At 35.4% G+C, this 20841-nt stretch overlaps 1 protein-coding gene across 4 annotated transcripts in view; it reads left to right on the forward strand.

The window, feature by feature from the left end:
• LOC150097705 (zinc finger FYVE domain-containing protein 1-like) overlaps nt 1-20841 on the forward strand; it is a 184496-nt gene that overhangs the window by 146697 nt on the left and 16958 nt on the right. For all 4 annotated transcript variants that reach the window (XM_090407405.1, XM_090407407.1, XM_090407408.1 and 1 more), the window contains one exon: nt 14462-14575. In XM_090407405.1, coding sequence (XP_090263531.1) covers nt 14462-14575 — 114 coding nt within the window. The remainder of the gene's footprint in view (nt 1-14461; nt 14576-20841) is intronic.

Genomic DNA, 20841 nt, shown 5'->3' on the forward strand with positions numbered 1-20841 from the left:
TACTTCGAATGCTCTCCAGGGAAGCTCCAAATCTTCCTGTCCCTTTCATCACACGTTCGTAATCAGTGACTGTTGATATTGACTTTATATACATATCAAAACTCTTTTATATTATCACTGTCATCGGAGCTAGTTTTCTGTTACCAATAAAAGTTTCGCATATACTTCACACATGAAAAAAAGCTTAAACAAGTTCATGTGGGGAGATAGTAACTCGCTTGCAGTGGTAAACAACACGCTCTTCCCTAACAGCCACTATACTGCAGAGGCAATAAAAACAAGTACTTTTATTATGCCGGTGAATAAGGTATGAGGAGTCTGTGTAATATATTTCTCAACAAATAGTGCAATTAGAGACAACTGGGATAAAAACACACTAATTAATGAATCACATGTTCCCTCATACAGAAACTATGCTGTATAGACTGAAACAAAACCATATGTTGCATGGGCAAACACAGTATCTAACTAAAAACTATTGTTATTAATTAGATGTGTGAGAGTTCGATTTCCCAAGGCAGCAATAAAATTCAACCGAACCTGTTAAAATTCGTAAAAGTGTTAAAACTAAGTAATATATATATATATATATATATATATATATATATATATATATATATATATATAATGAATGTTATGGCAGTTTCACATATGGAATTCGGTTGAAGGGAGTTAGCATTTCAACTCAATCGCCAGCTATGCTTTTATCTTTTGGTTGCGCGATCTTTTGTTAATACCGCACCAATCATATGCACGTTTTAATAATCTGCCTTTGCTGTCTGTTTCGCGTTAGGCTTAATTACTTTAAAGGGAGAAAAGTCACAAAAGAGAGAAATGTTCCTGGTCCAGGAATTCCCTTATTCAGGTAATATTCACTAATTTCATGTTATCAGTCTGTGGTGTGCCAGTATCGGTAAGTAGTGATATTATTTGATCTATTCTACGTTAAAAAATTTAACCCTGAGATGGATAAGTGGCTGATAAAAAATAAAAATAAAAAAATCCTGCAAACAATCAGAAGAAGCAGAAACAGACTCAAAAAAAAAAGGACAGTATTTCATATTTTACCAGAACAGCCCGCATCGTCTTCAGAACCAAACGGTAAGAGGCAAAAAATGTAATGTATGCATTTGATTTTTGCAATATTCGCTGCGTATGTTTTGTATTGAATATAAATGCAATAAATATTATAATAATATATCTCTCTATTACGATTTTTTTTCGAGGGGGCCGTGAAATATTTTAATTTTTGCAAAGGGGGCCCTGACATCCAGAAGTTTGGGAAGCACTGACCTAGGCAACAAACTCTACTCCTTTGTTTCTGATGCTCTTAGCATTTGTATACAGACATAATAAGCTAACTGCATACTCTTTTGTATACTCTTGTCTGTGGTTTACTGACACAGTTCAACAACTTGCAGATCTCTGTCTTGCAGACATCTTTACACATTCTTGATGGGGGGTCTGAACCGGACGAACACAGAATTGTACTCTCTTTATAATAATTTCCATAATAATAACCATTCCCATCATTAACACAGTTACCTAATATTGTCACTCGTACACACAGATTCTCACAATTCCTCCCATCAGAATTCAGTTTTCCTGACTCTCTGTATTAGGTTTGATATCAATTTACAATTTTTCAAGACTCCTGATGCCAAACACATTCTAGTGTAGGCCATCCCTCTTATACACATCCAATCTTCCCTCAAACTCACTCCACATATCCAAAAGCTCACATCCATTCCTTCTACACAGCTCATACATAGAATTGTTTGCCATCATAGCTCTTCTTTATAATTCATCTTGATCATATCTAGGTAATATACTAACAATTTTTATTTTCTCACTCTTTATTCTTGCTTCTTCCAACAACCTTTTCATATACTCTCTCAATACTGAATTTATCTCTAGTTAAGTCTTTGGCACCCACCAGAATTATGACCTCTTTTGCTTTGCTTTTCTGTTTTTCAATTGCTTGCATTATATTTTACATTTTTGCTCCAGGAAAACTTGATGTTATAACCCACTCATCAATGGCATGTTTTATCATAGTTAAAATAACAAAGACCATCATTTTTACAATCAACTTACCAAATTTTTGCTATTACATACTAAATTACCTGATTCGGTGCTTTGTTGTTTTCCATTATGCTGCTAAACTTTTTTTATTCTTCCTATGTTTCTCTAAATGCTGCTTGACTTTCTGTAATTTCCTCATCATCTGATTAATAATCTGCTTTAATCTAGCAATTTCAGAGATTAAATTATTTTAGTATTATCTTTAGTGGAAAAAATCTTCTTGTTCACTACTTCTGTACTTGTGATAACAGTTACAGCAAATTTCACAATAAAAATATGTCATAAAGACACCAAATACTCTAAAAACATGAAAATTATGTTTTTAGAGTATAATAATCTCTAATATACTATACAACACTAATTTTCTAAGGAAAAAACACAATAAAAGAAATAAAAATCAACAATTTTACATGAGCTCTAAATTACACCAACTACTCACAATATAACCTTCTGCAATACAATTGTACAATTGTAGACTTTATAGGTTTCAAATGAACCAGTCATCTTGAAGAAAGGGTAATAGCAATTGCATTGTAGTCTGAAGTATGAACTTTTTCATCTTGATATTTGTTTTTCTTGTCTGGTGATTGGGTTTGAAAGCCAGTAATCCAATGTTGTTGTCTGATCTAAGGAGATGGTAGGGTTTACTTCTGAGAGAGTAAACCCTACCATCTCCTTAGATTTTTCATCCTGCATAAAAGTAAATTTACCAAAGAACATGCAGATTAACAGCCATTGCAACACTAAATGGGGGGGGGGGTCATTAATAGCAGGTTGTAGATAAGGTTCTAGAAGAAACAAAGGGTAAATTGCAAATAATGGCAGTTCATGCTTTTTAAGCTCCTGAGTTTGCAAGTTCTTTATTTCAAGTATCAGCAAAAAATTGAAAATAATGAACATTAATTGTAATAAATAAATGTTAAACAATCATAAATATGGCATTTCAAATTGCACACATAGCTATACAATGCAGTACTATTCTGTATTTATGTATGTAAATAAGTGTCTCATAAACTCGCATAACATAAATGTAATAACCTTTCATTGGTTTGTAATAACCCATGAAAGGTTATTACAAACCTTTAGTACACTTTGTACCATGGGTAAACTAAGGATTTTTTTTTTTTTTTTTTGCTATTTTTATCAGTTTTATATATATTTTTTGTAATTTTTTTTTGTTTTACGTAGTCCAGAAATCCTGCTCTAGAGACCTTACACAGAACTTTTTCAACCACTTCAGACCTCCAATAAGCGCAGAGGTGATCTCGCACCAGGTGAAGAAATTCATCTCCCACTTAAAAACAATCACAAAACATCCATGCCCATGACCTGTTGGTCGGAGTACACTAACCACTCGGACAGCCAGGCCGGCGAATATATGTTATAATGCTATGTGCCATATTGTTGTGGAGAGAGATGTTAATAAAAAGAAATGGCAAAGACGGACCATCAATGATATTCTTTAAAATTCTTTAATATTTGTTTTCTTTTAAATTTGTTTGACAAATAATTTCTTTATTATTATAATTTGCTTGATTTTAAAGCTATGTTTTCATGTTTTTGGACTAAATCATTATTTAGGCATAAACTGTAATTTTATTATTACTATTATTACATGACACCGTCAAGGAGTCCAAGGACTCATCGTGGGAAGGTACTCCTACTCTATTCTGCTACACACATCTCACCGTCTCCCCTACTATGTAATTCTCCAACACTCACAAAGAATCTACTATAACCTCAGTGCCATCTGCTACCCATGACCACCAACAACACTATTTTTTTTGTCTGTAAATTGCATGTGTTCTTCTTATGGTCTATTTACCTGAACACAGGATAAACAGTGCAAGTTTCATGGAGAAAAAACCCTGCTACCTCCATATGAGATCAGCTAACTCACCTTCAGTTGAAAAAGCCCATATAAAGATTCCTCTCATCATGATGAGAATCAAATACTGGTCTTTTCTAATTGATGAAATCACTGTTCCATTGTTCTTCCAATTGTGCCACGAGGGATTTTGTTGACCTTGATTTAATATTACTATGGTTGATGCTCAGCTTAACACCACTATGCCCTTTATTTCTGGAACTGTGAAATTAACCCCAACCTGTTGGCTCCCAGTGCTAAGCAACATCCCACCTCCACAGATCCAACTTTCTTCTACATGAATACAGCAAAATCATGGAAATCCAAGATCTCACAATCCACGAAGACATCCCACCTGTAGAAATAAATAGGCTAAAGTCAAGGCACCCTCCAATCTTAACAGCAAAAAATCTTGCAGTGACAAGTTTTAACATGAAGGAGAAGTGGAAAGAATCCTGGTGTAGAACTTCAACAGGGGACTTCCATGAATTAGTGGACCCAACACAGATGCCGTCGGGTTTTGACCTACCTCAGAAAACTTGGTCTACCCTTAACAGAATTCACACCAATTATGGCAAATGTGCAGACCACCCTTACAAATGGGGCATGACTGCCTCACCCAGGTGATACAATCATGCCCCATTCTACTGTAATATGATTAACTGTCTGGATCACCCTGTCAGACAGTTAATCATATTACATTTGAATATGCCCAATGTGCATACAATAGAAACCTGTCGGCCTTCATCCATGCTACACCAAGTGCAGTTGACTGGATAATCAACCTAGACGTACAGTTGTAGTCTATTCTTGAGTGTCTCTTTTATGACTGTATTATGTATTATTATAGTACATATGTCTATTATTATGCTTATACATATTAAGGATTAATGTAATCTTTTCATGTGTGAACCATATGCTAAATAAATACTATGGTCAAATTTCATTGTTAGGAATCTCTTTTCAATGTTAAGTCTATGGGAAATATATTCCTGCTTTACAAGTTCATGCTAGTAATGAATTAACTTGTAAAGTTGGGAATTACCTATATTTTATTCCTTAATGGATTGGTAAAAACCAAGATATTCAAAGTGGATATAGAATAATAAATAGATAGGATTTGATGGGATTTCATGTATTATCCAGTTTGAGGGTAGATGGTTGAAGTCATCCAGAATTAACCATTTATAAGAACAAAATTTGTTACTATGATTGATTTTACAGTTGAGGCCACCTTAAAGGGCCATCCAGTATTTGATGTTGTCAATTAGGATTTCAAATAAGTTTGAGTCTAATGGGGGTGGGAGTTAATTTCACACATTCAAGCCAGGCTGTGTTTCACACATATGCTATGTCTAACAAGAGCTTTTATGACCATGTAACATGTCCTTATGCATTGGGAGGGCACATTTTTACACATTTGTCATCATATATATCATGCAGTTTGAAGTGTTTTTCATTTAAATGCATTTAAACAGTAGGATTTTCATTTAAAACTAATATTTATGAACTGTCTTCATGGTATATAAAATATCTTAAACATAATGTTTCATATTTCAAGTTTACACACACACAATGCTGACAAAAGTATTTGGACATTACATGCCATGTACATTTCGAATCCTACCACATGCAAATATTCAGGGAATGTCTGTGTAAGTCTGATAATAAAAGGTGGGATGTGCTGCATGTTTTCCACTGTACTCAATATCAAGATGCCACGTTCAACTGAACTGACAGACTTCCAATGTGGGATGGTAGTTGGGTGTCACATCAGTGATCTTTCTGTCTGTGACATTGTTATCCATCTCAGTATATTGATATCCACTGTTGTTAATGTCATTCATAGATGGAAAGTTGATGGCGTTACCACAGTAGGGAGGCTACTGATCCTCACTGACTGAGATCAACAAGCTCTGTCTCGGAATGTTCGAGTATCCTGCACATCATCAGCAGTGGACCTCACAGCCAGCCTGGAAAATTCTGCACAGACATCTGTCTGCAGAGAGCTGCATGCCTTAGGTTACCACAGCAGAGCTGCTGTGAACAAGCCACATGTCCCACCCCCCTCAATACCAAACAACCATTCCTATTCCTGACCATAGATGATTGGAAAAGGGTTCTGTGGAGCAACAAGTCATGCTTCCAAATAATCATTTCAATATGTGTTTTGTGTCCCTAAATCCTTAAATATGCATGCTTCCACATGTTTCACTCTGATGATCATGTTTGAATCTGGAGATTACCTGGGGAATGGTTATAGCAGGACTGCATCATTCCAGCTATCTAGTTTGATGGAGGCTTGGTAATGGTATTGGGGTGTTTTAGCTGGATTAGGGCTTAGTCCATTGGTGGACATATCCAAAACCATGACGCCTGACGGCTACCTAGCCATCTTGGACAACTTCATTCTTCCGATGCTGTGGAAGTACTCTGACAGTGAACCTGGCATGTTTCAGCATAACAGTGCTCCATGTCATACTGCACTGAATGTCCGAGACTGGTTTCCTCAAAATAATGTTGAAGTGTTGGATTGGCTGGCTTAGAGTCCAGACCACAGCAGCCATCATCAGCAATGGGGATAGCTTTGCATGAGGAATGGAAGAATATTCCTGTTCTAACGTATCAGAAATTGGTTGAAAGCATTACTCCAAAGGGTAATTGCTGTCATTCAGACTTGCTACTAGAAATGAAAGTAAAATGCATTTTTTTAACCAGAATTAGGTGTCCAAATACTTTTGTCAACATAGTATATATAACATTTCCTTTTAAAAATATTATACATTACATAAATGGGTTGTATTCTGCACCAATTGAAGTATATATATATGAATATATAGAGATATTTTCATTTTATTATTATACCATTACTTCTAGGAGTATCTCTAGGAAAGTAAAATTACATTTTCATGTGATAGTACAGTAAATTGCTGTGACCTATATATTATATAAATATATTTTTTTTAAATTTGATAAAACATTGCTATGAGAATATTCATCAAATTATTAATCAAGTCTTTTGAACTTACCATTATTTTATATACTGGCAGAGAATATTACTGTTTTAGATAGTTTCACAATGGATAGTTTCCATTTTTGTTTCCCTTCAGTCAGTCATCATAAATAAACCAAATTTATATCAAAAACTATAATCATTGTTCCTTTCATAAAATAATCAGATACTTTATTTATTTTTTTTTTTTTTTTAATTTATGGTATTTATACGAAAAAATTCAAAATTACGTAATATAAAATTTCTCACATTTCAGTCTCAAATCAAGTCTCTGGATACATCAATAAGTTTAGAGATGCAGATTTTGCATCAAGTTTTACAATTCCATCTTTCACCTTTTTATCTCAGGTGATTTCCAAAAAAAATAATACAAGTCTTACTAATCTTTTAGGGTTAGCCAGACTTTTCTTGGATTTCTTGGAAATGAACTTAAAAAGAAATTAACCTTTTCTTTTTTTGAGTTAAAAAACAGAAGAAATAAATGTGAAGTAATTGGAAATTCTTAGAAACAATTTCTCTTATTCATTATTTTACTGTATTTCCAGCTACAATAAAGCTTTTACTTTGTTTCGCATGCTCCTGTGCAGTATAGCGGTGGTGTTGAGGGATGGGACAAAAAGAAATCTGATCCTCACATCCTTGCTGACCACACTTACTCAGTTTCCAGGGATGACCTCTTATGTTTTCCCTCTAGACAAGTGCTGAAATATTTTCTCTTTATCAATCCTATAAAACCCTTTTAAAAAGTAAAAATGTTTTTATCACATCCCCTCTTTTTTGCCATCGACAAACTTTTGCAACCCACAAACCTTCAATCTGTCATTGACCTGAGTTTGATGGATGGAAGGATTTGTACAATGCTGATGGACTGCACTTAAATGGATTCAGAATTAGGTATCAGAGAGCTTCATTCACTGAGAGTACGAAAGCAGAAAATTAGGAAAACTAAAGAAAATAGGTGGGGGATGCTGATAAGTGTGTGTGATGGCTCACATTAAGATGAACAAAATATGTAGAATCTAGTCTCTCAGACAACAGTATTGAATGGGATAGTCAATTCAGGATGTAAAGGTGGTTTGGGCTTTCTACAGTTTCTATACGCTAATGCTAGAAGCATCAGGAATAAGAGGGAGGAGTTTTTGCATTGGTTAGTGCAACCTTGCCAAAAGTTATAGGCATTAATGAGACTTGGCTAACAGCAGATAATGTAGTTACAGGGATAGAATGTGATGGATTTGGTATTTTCAAAGAGGATAGAGTAGACAGGACAGAAAGTGAGATACTGCTGATGATAGATTAATTGCAGCCAACGAGTAAGAGTTAGTAGGGCAGATGGCAGTTCCTTTGAGTCAGTTTGGTGGTGTGAGATTGTGACCAGTAGGAGAAAATATAAAATTGGTTGATACTGTAGGTCAGGGATGCCAGGAATGATGGGGAAGACATCATTATGATACCGAGAGAAGGATGTTCACAGTGCATTGGGAGGAGGGGTATCTTATCTGATGGAAGCAGTAACACACTGTATACTCAGTCAGGAGGCTAAATCAGGTAGGAAGTTAGATAGATGTGTAATATCATCAGCGGGTTAGTACTATGAATGCAAATTGAGTAATTATTATGGAGGACTTGAACTTCAGAAACATGGATTAGGAGGAGGAAAGATCACATGGTAGGAAAGAAATGGAATTTATACACTTACTGAAAGATATTTACTTGAAGCAGAATGCAATGGAGGAAACTTAGGGGTTTGAGAGTGTTTGATGATATAGGATCAGAAGACCTGTCCATAACTAAGGTGGCTACATTGTCTCCATTTGACAAAAGTGATCTTGTGGTGTCTTGACTTGGGAACAAAATGTGGAAATTTCAGTTAAGAAGTAGTATATGTGGAACTACAAGGCAGATGGTTATGATACATGTAAGAGACAGCTTGAAACAGTGCCATGGCATAAAGATTTGCAAGAGAAGGCTGTTCACAGTGCATGGGGAGGGGGATAGTCGAGGGGTATCTGAAGGAAGCAGTATCACACACTGTATACTCAACGTCAGGAGGCTAAATCATGTAGGAAGTTAGATGGATGAATAATATCATTAAGCAAGAGCTGGGGGAAAAAAAATGTTGTGGAGAGTATATAAGGAGAAAGATGACTAACTCATGAACAGAATAAGGGTCAGGCAAGAATGGTCACCAGCATGGTAAGGAAGGCAAAATCAAATAATGAGAAGAAATTAGCTGAGCAGGTAAAAGGAAATCTCAAAAAGTTTTATTGTTATGCAGCAAGTAGGAGGAAGAATGACTATGGAAAGATAATTTTAAGGAGTGCAGATCATAGAGAGGTAACAGAGGCAGACAAAATTGTTGAGCTACTAAGTGATCATTTTGCAAGGGCATATCATGTGAGTGATATGCCCATGCAATTCATCTGCTGTCAGCAGTAACCCCCCCCCATATAAATACTAAACCCCCATCTGTCTGTCAGCCAAGTCTTACTGATGCCTATAACTTTTGGTGAGGTTATACCAACCAATGGCAAAAACTCCTTCCTCTTATTCCTACTTTCTAGCATCAGTATATGCAAACTTCAGCATCCTCTTAGGCTTCCAACCAGCTTTACACCTTGTATTGGCTACCCCATTTGATATTATTTGAGAGACTAGATATTTTTTGAGTCATTCTCCCACTCACTCATGGGTGCCTGCACACACACACTCACCTGCATCCACACACTCACCTGCATCCACCCTAATAGCTTTAGTTTTTCCTAACTTTGTGCTTCCACTCTCAGTGAACAGTGCTCTCTCTCTCTTAAGACACTTAACTCTGAATTCTCTAAGTATAGTCCATGAGCATTATATAAGTCCTTCCAACTGTTAAATTCAGCTCCTAGGTCCACAAATTATACACTATTCCTTCTGTACAACCAGTGCATTGATTTAATTTAGAACATTTTCTTTTCTCCAGTTTGCCTCTATCATAGCAGAGTAGTAGACTTACAGTCTTCACTCTCTCATTCCATTCATTACCTACACTACAGCCATTCTGGAATAGCAGATATCATGGATACAGATCAGTAGATTCGTTGGGGAGAAAACCTCCCTCTTATATAAGAGCAAATAAAAATCTAAGAGACTGACCTTAGAATTTTCCTCAGCATTACAACATGTGCCAAATCTTAACAAATTTGGCTACCTCACTAAAGATGCCTCACTTTACTAAATTTCTGGCGGTCTGTCATCATGAGACCTTCAGCAAGGTTTCATCATTGCATCCATAGAGGGCACCAGCTAGGACTGTAAGATTGTATCATTCACACTCTGTGTTTGCTTTCTTTCCAGGTGTTCCTGTATGCATATGCTCAGTGTATTTTTGTGTCCATACAGATACCTTGGTGGTCAAGGCAAAATATTGACAATCTATTAACTACATCAATTTAGTTAGTATTCATTATCTATAGATATGTGTTCATTCCACAAAACATCAACACGAGTGATAATCAGTGTCTAAGCATCCATATCAGATTGGGATATATGTAGTAAGTTTTCGTGCTGGTGAGAATTAGCAGTAATATCTTGGACAGAAGTTGATACCAAATATTTTGAGGGCTGAGGAAGTTATTAATGTAAAATGTTTGGGCCAAGAAAGGCAAGAGATGTCATTCAGCTTGAGAAGAGGATGCAAGAGGAGGTGAAAATCAATAGTTTGGATTGCAGTGGGAGATGAAATAATCATCCCTTCCAAGATGATTATTTCACTTATATGTCTAGAACAGGTGTTTGAATTGGGAGAGTGGAAACAGTAATCAGAGACCATGAAAAGGAGAAGTAAAAATAACTGAAACCATCTCGTTTGACAGTTGTAGTGCTAAAGGGCACAGGACTGAGAATGACTATTAGGAAGTTCTATAAAATGGAAATATAAAGTTATGTTTTGAGTTACCAAAAAGAGAACTAATATCTGTAGTATATTTGGAATGAGAGCTTGTTAAGGAAAAGTGCAGTGTTGGGAGATGACAAAGATTAGCCTGTATTTTAGTAGGTAGATCAGTTTGTGTCAGATCATTACTAACTACAGATACTTTGGATTTTCTTCCAACTTGATCAGTGGTTTTGGAGAAGGTCAGCCAGTTTGAGTTGAGAATGCTAAGTCCCTAAGATGACCTTTACAATTTAGATATTTGAGCTGCAGAAAATTGAGTTTCAGAGATAAATAAATATTCATAGTAGTTAATATGGTTACAAGAATAATTTATGATCATTAAGATCATTAGAATGATTACAAAAATAATTTGAGGTCATTAGGATGATTAAAAGGTGATCGAAAACATGAATCTGAGTATACCTGAAATATCACTGAGAAACCATCGAGATAACAATTGTGACGTATAAGGTGGTTGATATATTTCATCCACCATTCACGGAGGAAATATATTGCGAATGAGACCAGCTCTAATGATTTCACATATACTTCCTTCTTTACAGAAGGATTAATGTAAAGTATAATTTGTGTAGGCAGATAATAGTTGTTGAGGCTGCAAGTTGTAATTCTGCAAGAGATAAGATTCTGTTTAGATGTAACTAGTGCACACAGCGCCGGCACCTAGTATTTTTCTTGTGTGTGCGATTAATGTTCGCCGCCTTTCCAAAAAAGTTTTTTTTGAATAAAGTGTGAATAAAACGAACAGGAAATGAAAACTGCTTTACAGTATAATGTTACCTACAGATTAGTCCTGCTTATACAAATTTTTTTACACGGAACTGAACAATTAATCATAAGTTGATTTATGATACATCAAAAAATAAAGAACTATTTTAGATATATTTTCGTAAATTTTAATCAAAAATTACAGTGATATAATCGGGTCCAGGATACAATTTCAGAATTTATTTGTTCGTTTCGGAAGTCTGAAGGGGCCGAACAGAAAACGACGACATTCATAATTATATGTACCATTTGTTGTTCGTTTAAACTCTTATCTCATATTTTTTGACATCTTTTAGGTGCCTTTTCTTCTGCAGTGTCTGTGTATATTGTACACTTCACACACGCCAGCCAGGTCTGAGTGCACACATCATTTGTTTGTGTTTAGGCCACAGATGTTAAAGAGGATTTTTTTTTTGTATGGATCCTTTTTGTTGTATGTGTGTGTAATGTTGTTTTTGTGATTGTTTAGTTGTATTTTTGATGTATGCATATACACACTTTTTTTATTATTTTCTATGCAAGATTGTTTCTGTTCTGCCTTTTAACCATGTTTTTACATCTTAGAAAGTTAATTACAGAGCAGTGACATTCATTGTGGGAGCGGTATTATCATAAACATGTCTTCCATACACAAAGTATCTGTTCTCCCTGTATGGGAAAGTACTACTGGAGGGGGGGGGGTATTGCAGTTATACTATGTAAACCATTAAATTCAAAAATGTGGGATATCAGTGCATGTTTGACACACAAATTTCTGAACTGCTGTTCTGACATATATCCTAAATTACTTAAATTATAAGACTTACATTTGAAGTTTCTTTGGCTGATGGTCTGGTGGTCTTAAAATTAGTCTCCAAAAATTTTTTTCCAGTTAGAGGTTTTTCTTATTTGCTTTGGAGAGCACTTGAACTAATTTTGAATGTTTTTTTTTTTTGTAAAAAAAATACCAAATAGAGAAAGTGAGATGATATTAATAACAAGATATATATGTTTATGTACAAGATATTCCCAACTGTTTTGCTTCATTCATCTTTCCCAGAGATATGTAATCAAAATAATACAGTAAAATTCTGTTTAATTCAAATTCAAACTAATAATAGTACGTATTAAATTTCCTTTTTATTATTAATAATTCTGCATTCACTCTGCTTCATTTATTAATTAATCAACTTAATTTCACTGCAACAGCAGACAGAGATTGGCATATAGTTTGAAGCCTAGGTCTTGGTCCCCTCTTTGGGAAGTGGTGCAATCTTGCCTTCCTTCCATTACTTTGGAATTTTGCCCATTGCAAGACTTATGTTAAACAAGTATATCAGGGCAGATGTCAGCTCCCTGCAACATTTCCTAAAAACACGTGGCGATATATCATCAATTCCCACAGCCTTATTAACATTAAGCTTACTCAATTTTGATATACAAGGGAAAGGTTTGTGTAAAGAAGGATCCTGTTTAAGATATGTTTTTTGGAATAATTAATTGTAAATAACTGCAAAGACAATATCTTTGCATGAATTTGGAGGCATGTTTATTTAGCACATTTATCCTTTGCATGAATTTGGAGGCACACATATTGCCAGCCTGGTTGGCTGAGTGGTTAGTGTATCTGCTCTCCAGCCAAAAGGCTGTGGGTTCGAATCCCACCGTGGGCATGGATGTTTGTGATTGTCTGTGAAAATAGTGGTGGTGGTCAGTGGTAGATGGTGCTGGTGGAGATGGAGATTTGTAGAGCAGGTGCCCTCCCTCGATGAGTCTTTGGACTCCCTGGAGGTGTTGTGTAATAATAATAATAATAATTTGACATATCCTTTAATCTAAAAGCAGATATCATTTCTCCCATCAACTGAATGCAGTTTTGTATGCTCTTCAGTTCTTTTATTTCAAAATGTATTTCATTTTTAATTCAAATACAAACTACACCTCCCTGTTGACCATACATAGTGCATTTGAAACTATAGTATCGGCTTTAGATTATCCTGCTGGTAAGTTTAATTTTCATTATCTTAAAATATGCACATGTTCAACCATGAATAAGTTACTTCAATTATGGTTTGTATAATAACTAATTTTCAGAAAATAACTGGCCCAAGGCTATCACTGATTTAAGTGGCACGCAGTGATGAAACTACTAATAAGTGCCACCATCTCGTGGTTTCTAAACTAAGAATATTTTTAATGTGTGAAATAGTGTAGGTTCTATGGTCGATTTTCTTGAGTTTCCTGGAGGAAAAACTTGCTTGCCCATGCCAGAAATCAACTCGCTCAAGAATCAATCAAAAAAAGGCTTAGAAAAAGTTCTAGTTGGCAACTAGATTCGAGTTCACAATGCTCTATCTTCAGGCAGTCTAGTGCTGAGGAGTGCAAACATCACTTCCACTGAGTTACACAGGCTCTCAGAATATTGATAGCTATTGAACATCGTGAACATTGTATTGTTTATGTTGTTTTTTTTATTGAAAATAATATATAAATTGTTAAGCATTTCTATTATACTTCATTGAACACTTTGAGAGTGAGGGGTGCTGGTGACATGTTGCTCTCAAAAAGAGCAAGTCGAATACATAAAAGGAATTAGGCAGCAGAACTGGCAGAAAGAAGTTGATAAGCATCAGCAAAAGTGCACAAATTAATGCTAGTAAACATGGCAGTGTTTCTTAGCATTTTTCAGACAGTTTGTAAAATTTATTGTGATAAGCATTTGTGTGTTTATATTGCACATGCACTGTTTTTATATATTGGCAATGATGCAAACGTGTGCAAAATATGTGTACATATTAAGAACAATTTATTCTAGGTATGTCAGAAACAAATGTGAAAGCAGATCCTCCTGATGTTACAGCTCGTTATGTAGGTCAAACCATACATAGTGCATTTGAAACTATAGTATCAGCTTTAGATTATCCTGCTGGTAAGTTTAATTTTTAATTTTCAGTATCTTAAAATATGCACATGTTCAACCATGAATAAGTTACTTCAGTTATGGTTTGTATAATAATTAATTTTCAGGAGACATTTATTACAATATTGTATACTGTATTAAACCCACATGTACTGCACAATATTAATTACTGTGCAGTACATGTGATTAGTTCATTAATTAGCAAAAACAGATTCAATATTTTCCATTTTGTTTGAATTAATTTAATGCTTGCTTTTCTGTAAGCTCAGATATATGCAAATTGTATATTTTTTTATTTTCACTTCTCTTCCTGCAAGATTTATTTAAATTGTTGAAAGTTTTTTCACTTGGTTATACTATAAATTAAAGATGCCAAGAAATAATATTCTTGGTTTCATCCTTTATTGAAGTGTAAGCAAAATAAAGTTTGCGTGTGAAGTAACTTCACGACTGGGCTACTCGTATATAGAGGCTAATGACTTCACATCAATTGCCTTAGTATCCCATAATGTAACGTACATATCCTTACGGACATGCATTATGGGAAGGGCCACTACCAAGACTGGTTTCGACTTTTATTGAGGTCTCATCAGTGGGAGTCAGACCCAGAAGTGATTTCAATGTTGACGTAATGTAGAAGTCATATTTCCATATACAAATAGTCAAAAGGCGTCACACCTTATTACTAAAATACTCTGGATTAGAGATAGATGTTGAAAGTTTTTTCACTTCTGAGTCTGACTCCCACTGATGAGACCTCAGTAAAGGTCAAATGCTTTTGCAAAATCCAGCAGAATTGTTCTGTAGCCATTTCCTTTATTCAACTTTGCTGTTACTCTATTATGAAAAAGAGAGTAAATTACTAAATCATGACTGACCCTTCACCAAGCCATATTGCCCCGCATACAGTATCATATTTTTATCCACCCATTCTTGAATTCTCTTTTTGACCAATTTTTCCAGCACTTTTACCACCACGCCTGAGATACTGATTGCGCTATAATTTGCTACTGCAATCTTAGAACCTCCCTTATGCAAGGGGAATTATTTTGCCCTCTTTCCACTCCCTTGGAACTATACCAGAGCTGAGACTTAAATTAAACAGCCTAGTCAGAGCCTGCCTGTCAGTTCCCTTGCGCATTCTCGCAAAACCCGAGCTGATATCCCATCTAATCCCACAGCTGTATTTACATTGAGATTCTGCAATATCCTAAGTACCTCCAGTTCATCCACCTCTGTTCCCACATTGATGTCTGTCACATATGTTAGAGCAGTAACCTCACTAGGATGATATACATTTGCAAAGTGATCACTTGGTAACTGGACTATTTTATCTGCTTCTGTCACCTCATGAACATCATCACTCATTCAGGTTAATCTTCCATAGTCATTCTTCCTCTTGCTTGCCACTTAATGAAAGAACTCTTTGGGATTTCCTTTGACTTGCTTGGCTAGTTTCTTCTCATAATCTGGGTGCTTCCACCCTAATTGCTTAAGTTTTCCTGAATTTGCACTTCATTATGCTCAAAGAACAAAGCTCTCTAGACATCTAACACCAAAACCATTTAGATACAGTCATCTGCATTGTACAAATCCTTATTTCTGTCAAATGATCCACAAATCCTACAACAATACTTCTGCACAACCTACATATAGACTCATTTGCTAGCAACAACCCCCTCAGTTCACTTCTATCATAGCATGGTAGGAGATGTACAATCTTCACCTTCTCACTCTTCAGTTTTGCCTCTTCTAACAACTCCTTTACATCCTCTCTCATAGAATACTTCTCACCTCTCAAATCATTTGTGCCAGCCAAATCAATCATTTCCTTCGACTTACCTTTTTGCATCCGGATGGCGTGATTAATATTGTGATTTTTTGCACCAGGGAAAGATGATTTTGTCACAGTTTCATAAAGTACTCCCCTGATCAATGAGTCTCCATGTATAATTTTCTCCTTAACTTGTTTTTCTTGTTTGTTTGCTTGATCTTTATTATTACTTTGGACCACCTGCTTCTTTCTCTTTTCAGTCCTGCTAATTTCTTGCCACTTCTGCAATTTTTGAATTTCGTATTTTGTCCTGTGAAGGATAACATTTAAGCATTCTTCCCTCCCCCCCTTTATTAATGTCCATTTCATTCTCCTCTATTTTCATGGCTGCACATTTGATATTAAGAACATCATTTTCCATCCTGCCATCAGTACTGTCCACTCTATCATTTGCTGCATTCTCGTCAGCTAATAGACACTCACTTTTGAAACATTTAATACTCTCTCTCTCATCCAGTTTTAATCTCCTTCCACATATCCTTTACTTTTCTTGATGTATAAATTTCACACACACTGCACAAAATGCTGCAAATTCAAATCAACTGATAACATGCTCTTTGCCACCATTATTCTACCATGCATTGGCACCATGCTGTATCATAATATTGTATTTAAACAAAACAAACGAACAAAAAAAATATGAGGTTTACTTACAAACTAAATAGCTCATTCAATCACTCACTCATTTAAAACAGAAACTACAACAAGTTAACCTAATATTAACAACTACAAAAAAGTTATTTATTCTTCAGGAACTATAAATCCATTCTCTGTGATTTATAATAGAAAAATTTTAAAAGGAAAAAAAGAAAGAAAAACCTGCCAATGCCTTTTATTCCCATATAGGAAGTAGGCGAGGCCTTTTTTTTTTTGGAGACTGAGTGCGCAGTTCAATCTGCACTGGTAGCCAATCAGAGATAGATGGCCCAAGGCTATCACTAGTTTAATTGGCAGGCAATGAAGAGATGACTAACAAGTGTTTCCACCTCATTGTTCCTAACCTAACACAATATTTTTAATGTCTGAAAATAGTGTGGGTTCAACTGTCAATTTTCTTGAGTTTATGGGATGAAATACCCAACTTTCCAGGTGAAAAAACCCACTTGCCTGTGCCAGACATCAACTCATTTAGGAACCAGTTGAAAAAAGGCTTAGAAAATATTTCTCTAGATGGCAACTCGATTTGAACCCAAGTCTTCCTTCATGCGGTCAAGTGCCATGGAGTGCAAATGCCACTTCCACTGAGCTACACAGGCTGATAGAAACATCAGTGGATTAAAAATAATGACATGAAAAAGAATGGACAGAAAATTTTACTATTTATTTTTAACCATTGAACAAACTGGAGCTTCAGTATTAAGTCCTGTATTATGTCTTGTATCCACATCAGGTAAAAATAATCAATTGCATAAAGGGAGGGAGAGAGGAAATAATTCAGTTCTCCATGCACAGATTTTAACTAAAGATCATTCTCTTAAAACAAATGAATTTACTGCTTGTAATATCACATTCAGTTATTGTGTGGTTAAATAATGTAGATGTTTGCTTGTAAGTGAAGCATTAATTTCAACAGAGCATATAAGCATGACTATGTAATTTTTCTAATTTAAATATACAACATTGTTTCATAAAGACCTGACTGATTACAAATGCATATATATAGTATCATAGGGTATTTTGATTTTAATGAATTTAATAAAATGAATTATTTTATTTTGGTGAATCAAAGTTAAGTTGAAAACATTAAATTTAGTAAACACAACATACCTAATATTTCTTCTGTGGTATCTTCAGTGTTGTAAAAAATTCTAAAAAGCTAACTGTAGAGTCTTTAATAAATTTAAAGTGTTTAGCTAAACTGTGTTTTTATATCTAATTTAATTCATTAATATAATGCTATAGCATCACATAAGCTTAAAATATGAAATCATATTATATACTTATTAGCCATCTAGCATCTGTGTGGCTGATCATAGCAGTGATAAACCAGTAATGGGCTGCTTGTAGTTCATCATCAGTGATCATTTACAGAGTTGACTGATTTGCATTATGACCTTGATGCTGAGTTAATAATTAGTGACTGCAATGCTGTGTGATTTACTATATCTTTAAAGGGATGATAAACAATCAAGTATCAATTAGAAAAGAATCCTGAGAGCCTACTAAAATGATATATGGTATTTTTTCAAGTCACTTCAGAACTCTAAAAAGCAGTGGCAGTCTCATACTGAATGTTAAAAAATATAAGCTAGGAGATTCAAAACATTTACAAACATCCATACTACAATGGGATTCCAATTAATAATCTGTTGATTGAAGAGCAGAAAGAATGCTATTCATTTAGCATTCTTCAAATATTATCCATAGCTTTGCTAATAGCAGTACAGTATGTTCAATGATTTGACAAACCTTGTAGTACTCAAACATTCCAAGCTTCATGATTTTCTATAATGAGTGCCTTCAATACTGGTCACCTTATATTCTCCATTGGAGTGTGATAACAACTTCAGCACTATCAAAACAAAGCTCTGTGTTATTTTTTGCAAAAATGATCTTACTTCACCTCTGTTTACATTTGATAATATTCAGATCTCCAGGCAAGATCAAATTCCTCTTGTTGGGTTGACCTACACTTCTAGCCTTTACTGGTACAAACACTTTACATTTGTACCTTCCACCATTTTCCAGCACCTTCATGGGGGAGTTACCAGCCCATTGCACTCTTCCTCATTTTCTATACCTTCCTTCCTGTATTTTGCCTGAGACTTTTTTTGCTTTTTTATTCTCCATACCACCATCACTGTGATCTAATAACTTGCCACCTTATTTGCCACCTATAGACATCTGGAAAGGGAGACCCTGATAATTCACATGCATTGTTTCTAGCAAGATGGGTGATCCTGGATGGTCCACCGGTATCATTTGCTTGTGGACTTCCATGAAAAAATCAGTAGTGTAGTAATTCTTCTTTCCCATGATCTGGGGACAGAGCTCAAAATTTACAGCACTGCTGGTATATCATCTGAGAGCAACTGTGATATCCCACTTCTGAGTGCAGTCTCTATATTGCTCTTTGGTGGGTATCTCTGGTGCCAAACCACAAATCCCTTTGACTATGAATCTTTCATTCTCAAATTTTTCAGGGGCCCTCATAATGACCCAGCAATGTACAGAAACCATTTAATTAAATTAAACCATCTGTTTATTTATCAAATATAAATTATTTGATAATTAAACAGATATTTTCATTTTCTGTTTCTTATGAGAAATGAACCATCATTTCTCATAATTCATGAAACAGGTCAACAGCCAGTAGGGAAAATGTCACCCTTCTCTATTCAAAGTGTTTAGAAGGATTAGTAGAATCCCCTAAAACAGGTACTAATACATAGTTACTAATACACAGGTACTAATATTACTAATACATAGTTTTCTATGTATTAGTAATATTCTAGTAGAAATCATGTCAGTAGCTACTAATAAAAGCTGCTGTCAGTTGCATCCACATGAGGAATATCCCAATAAACCCTTCATTTATTTTTGGGAATCGTGTTGGAATGGGATCTTCTTGATGCACCAGATGAAGAAATATTCAGAGAGCTTAAATGAAGAAGTGTGACAGTCATTAGATGCAATCTGATATGTAGGTGTGGTGATCTAGTTCCAGCTAGAAATATTATTATTATTAAGGACTCCTGGGAGTTGCCCGTAGACTTATCGAGGGAGGCCCTAAACATCATATCAAGAACCATTCAGCATTCGCACAGTATCTATCATACTTTGCTTTGAACTCATTCACAATCATGGCAGCTTATTCCACTCATTCACCACTCTCCAAGTAAAAAACCTAGTTGCTCAGTTTCCATGGATGGCCCCTAATTCTCCCACCACCACACCTGTTCTAAAAAATTTCCCCTAAATTAATCTTGTAAAAACCCCTCAGTAATTTGAATGTCTCGATCGTATCACCCCTTTTCTGCCTATCAACCAATTTCTACAACTCACAGATCTTCAACCTGTTCTCGTAAGGTTCATTCCATAGACCAGCTACCATCTTGATCACTCTCCTCTGGATCCTCTCTACATTCTCCCCAACTTCTCCTCTCTACCTTCTTACCTGGCACCCAGATCTGGGTACAGTAATCAAGATGGGGTCTTATCAGGGCTCTATAAAGAGGAACAATAACCTGCTTGTCTCTGCTCATCAAAGTATTCTTCAGTAACCAAGTGATTTGATGATCTGATTTAGCCACTTTTGCTATGTGTGCCCCCCCAAACTTCAACTCCCTATCCACCAACACTCCCAAATCTCTGGCTTTGTCAATTTCCTGGAGTACAGTTCCACCATACTACTGCTGCTAATCTTTTCACCCCAAAATGCATAACCTTTCACTTTGCCACATTAAACTGACATCCATTCTCCTTAGCCCAGTCTGCCAAT

Source organism: Typopeltis vanoorti, chromosome 17 (genome assembly GCF_054136105.1).
Source record: "Typopeltis vanoorti isolate ZY-2024b chromosome 17, IOZ_Tvanoo_1.0, whole genome shotgun sequence".
Classification (NCBI taxonomy): Eukaryota; Metazoa; Arthropoda; class Arachnida; order Uropygi; family Thelyphonidae; genus Typopeltis; species Typopeltis vanoorti.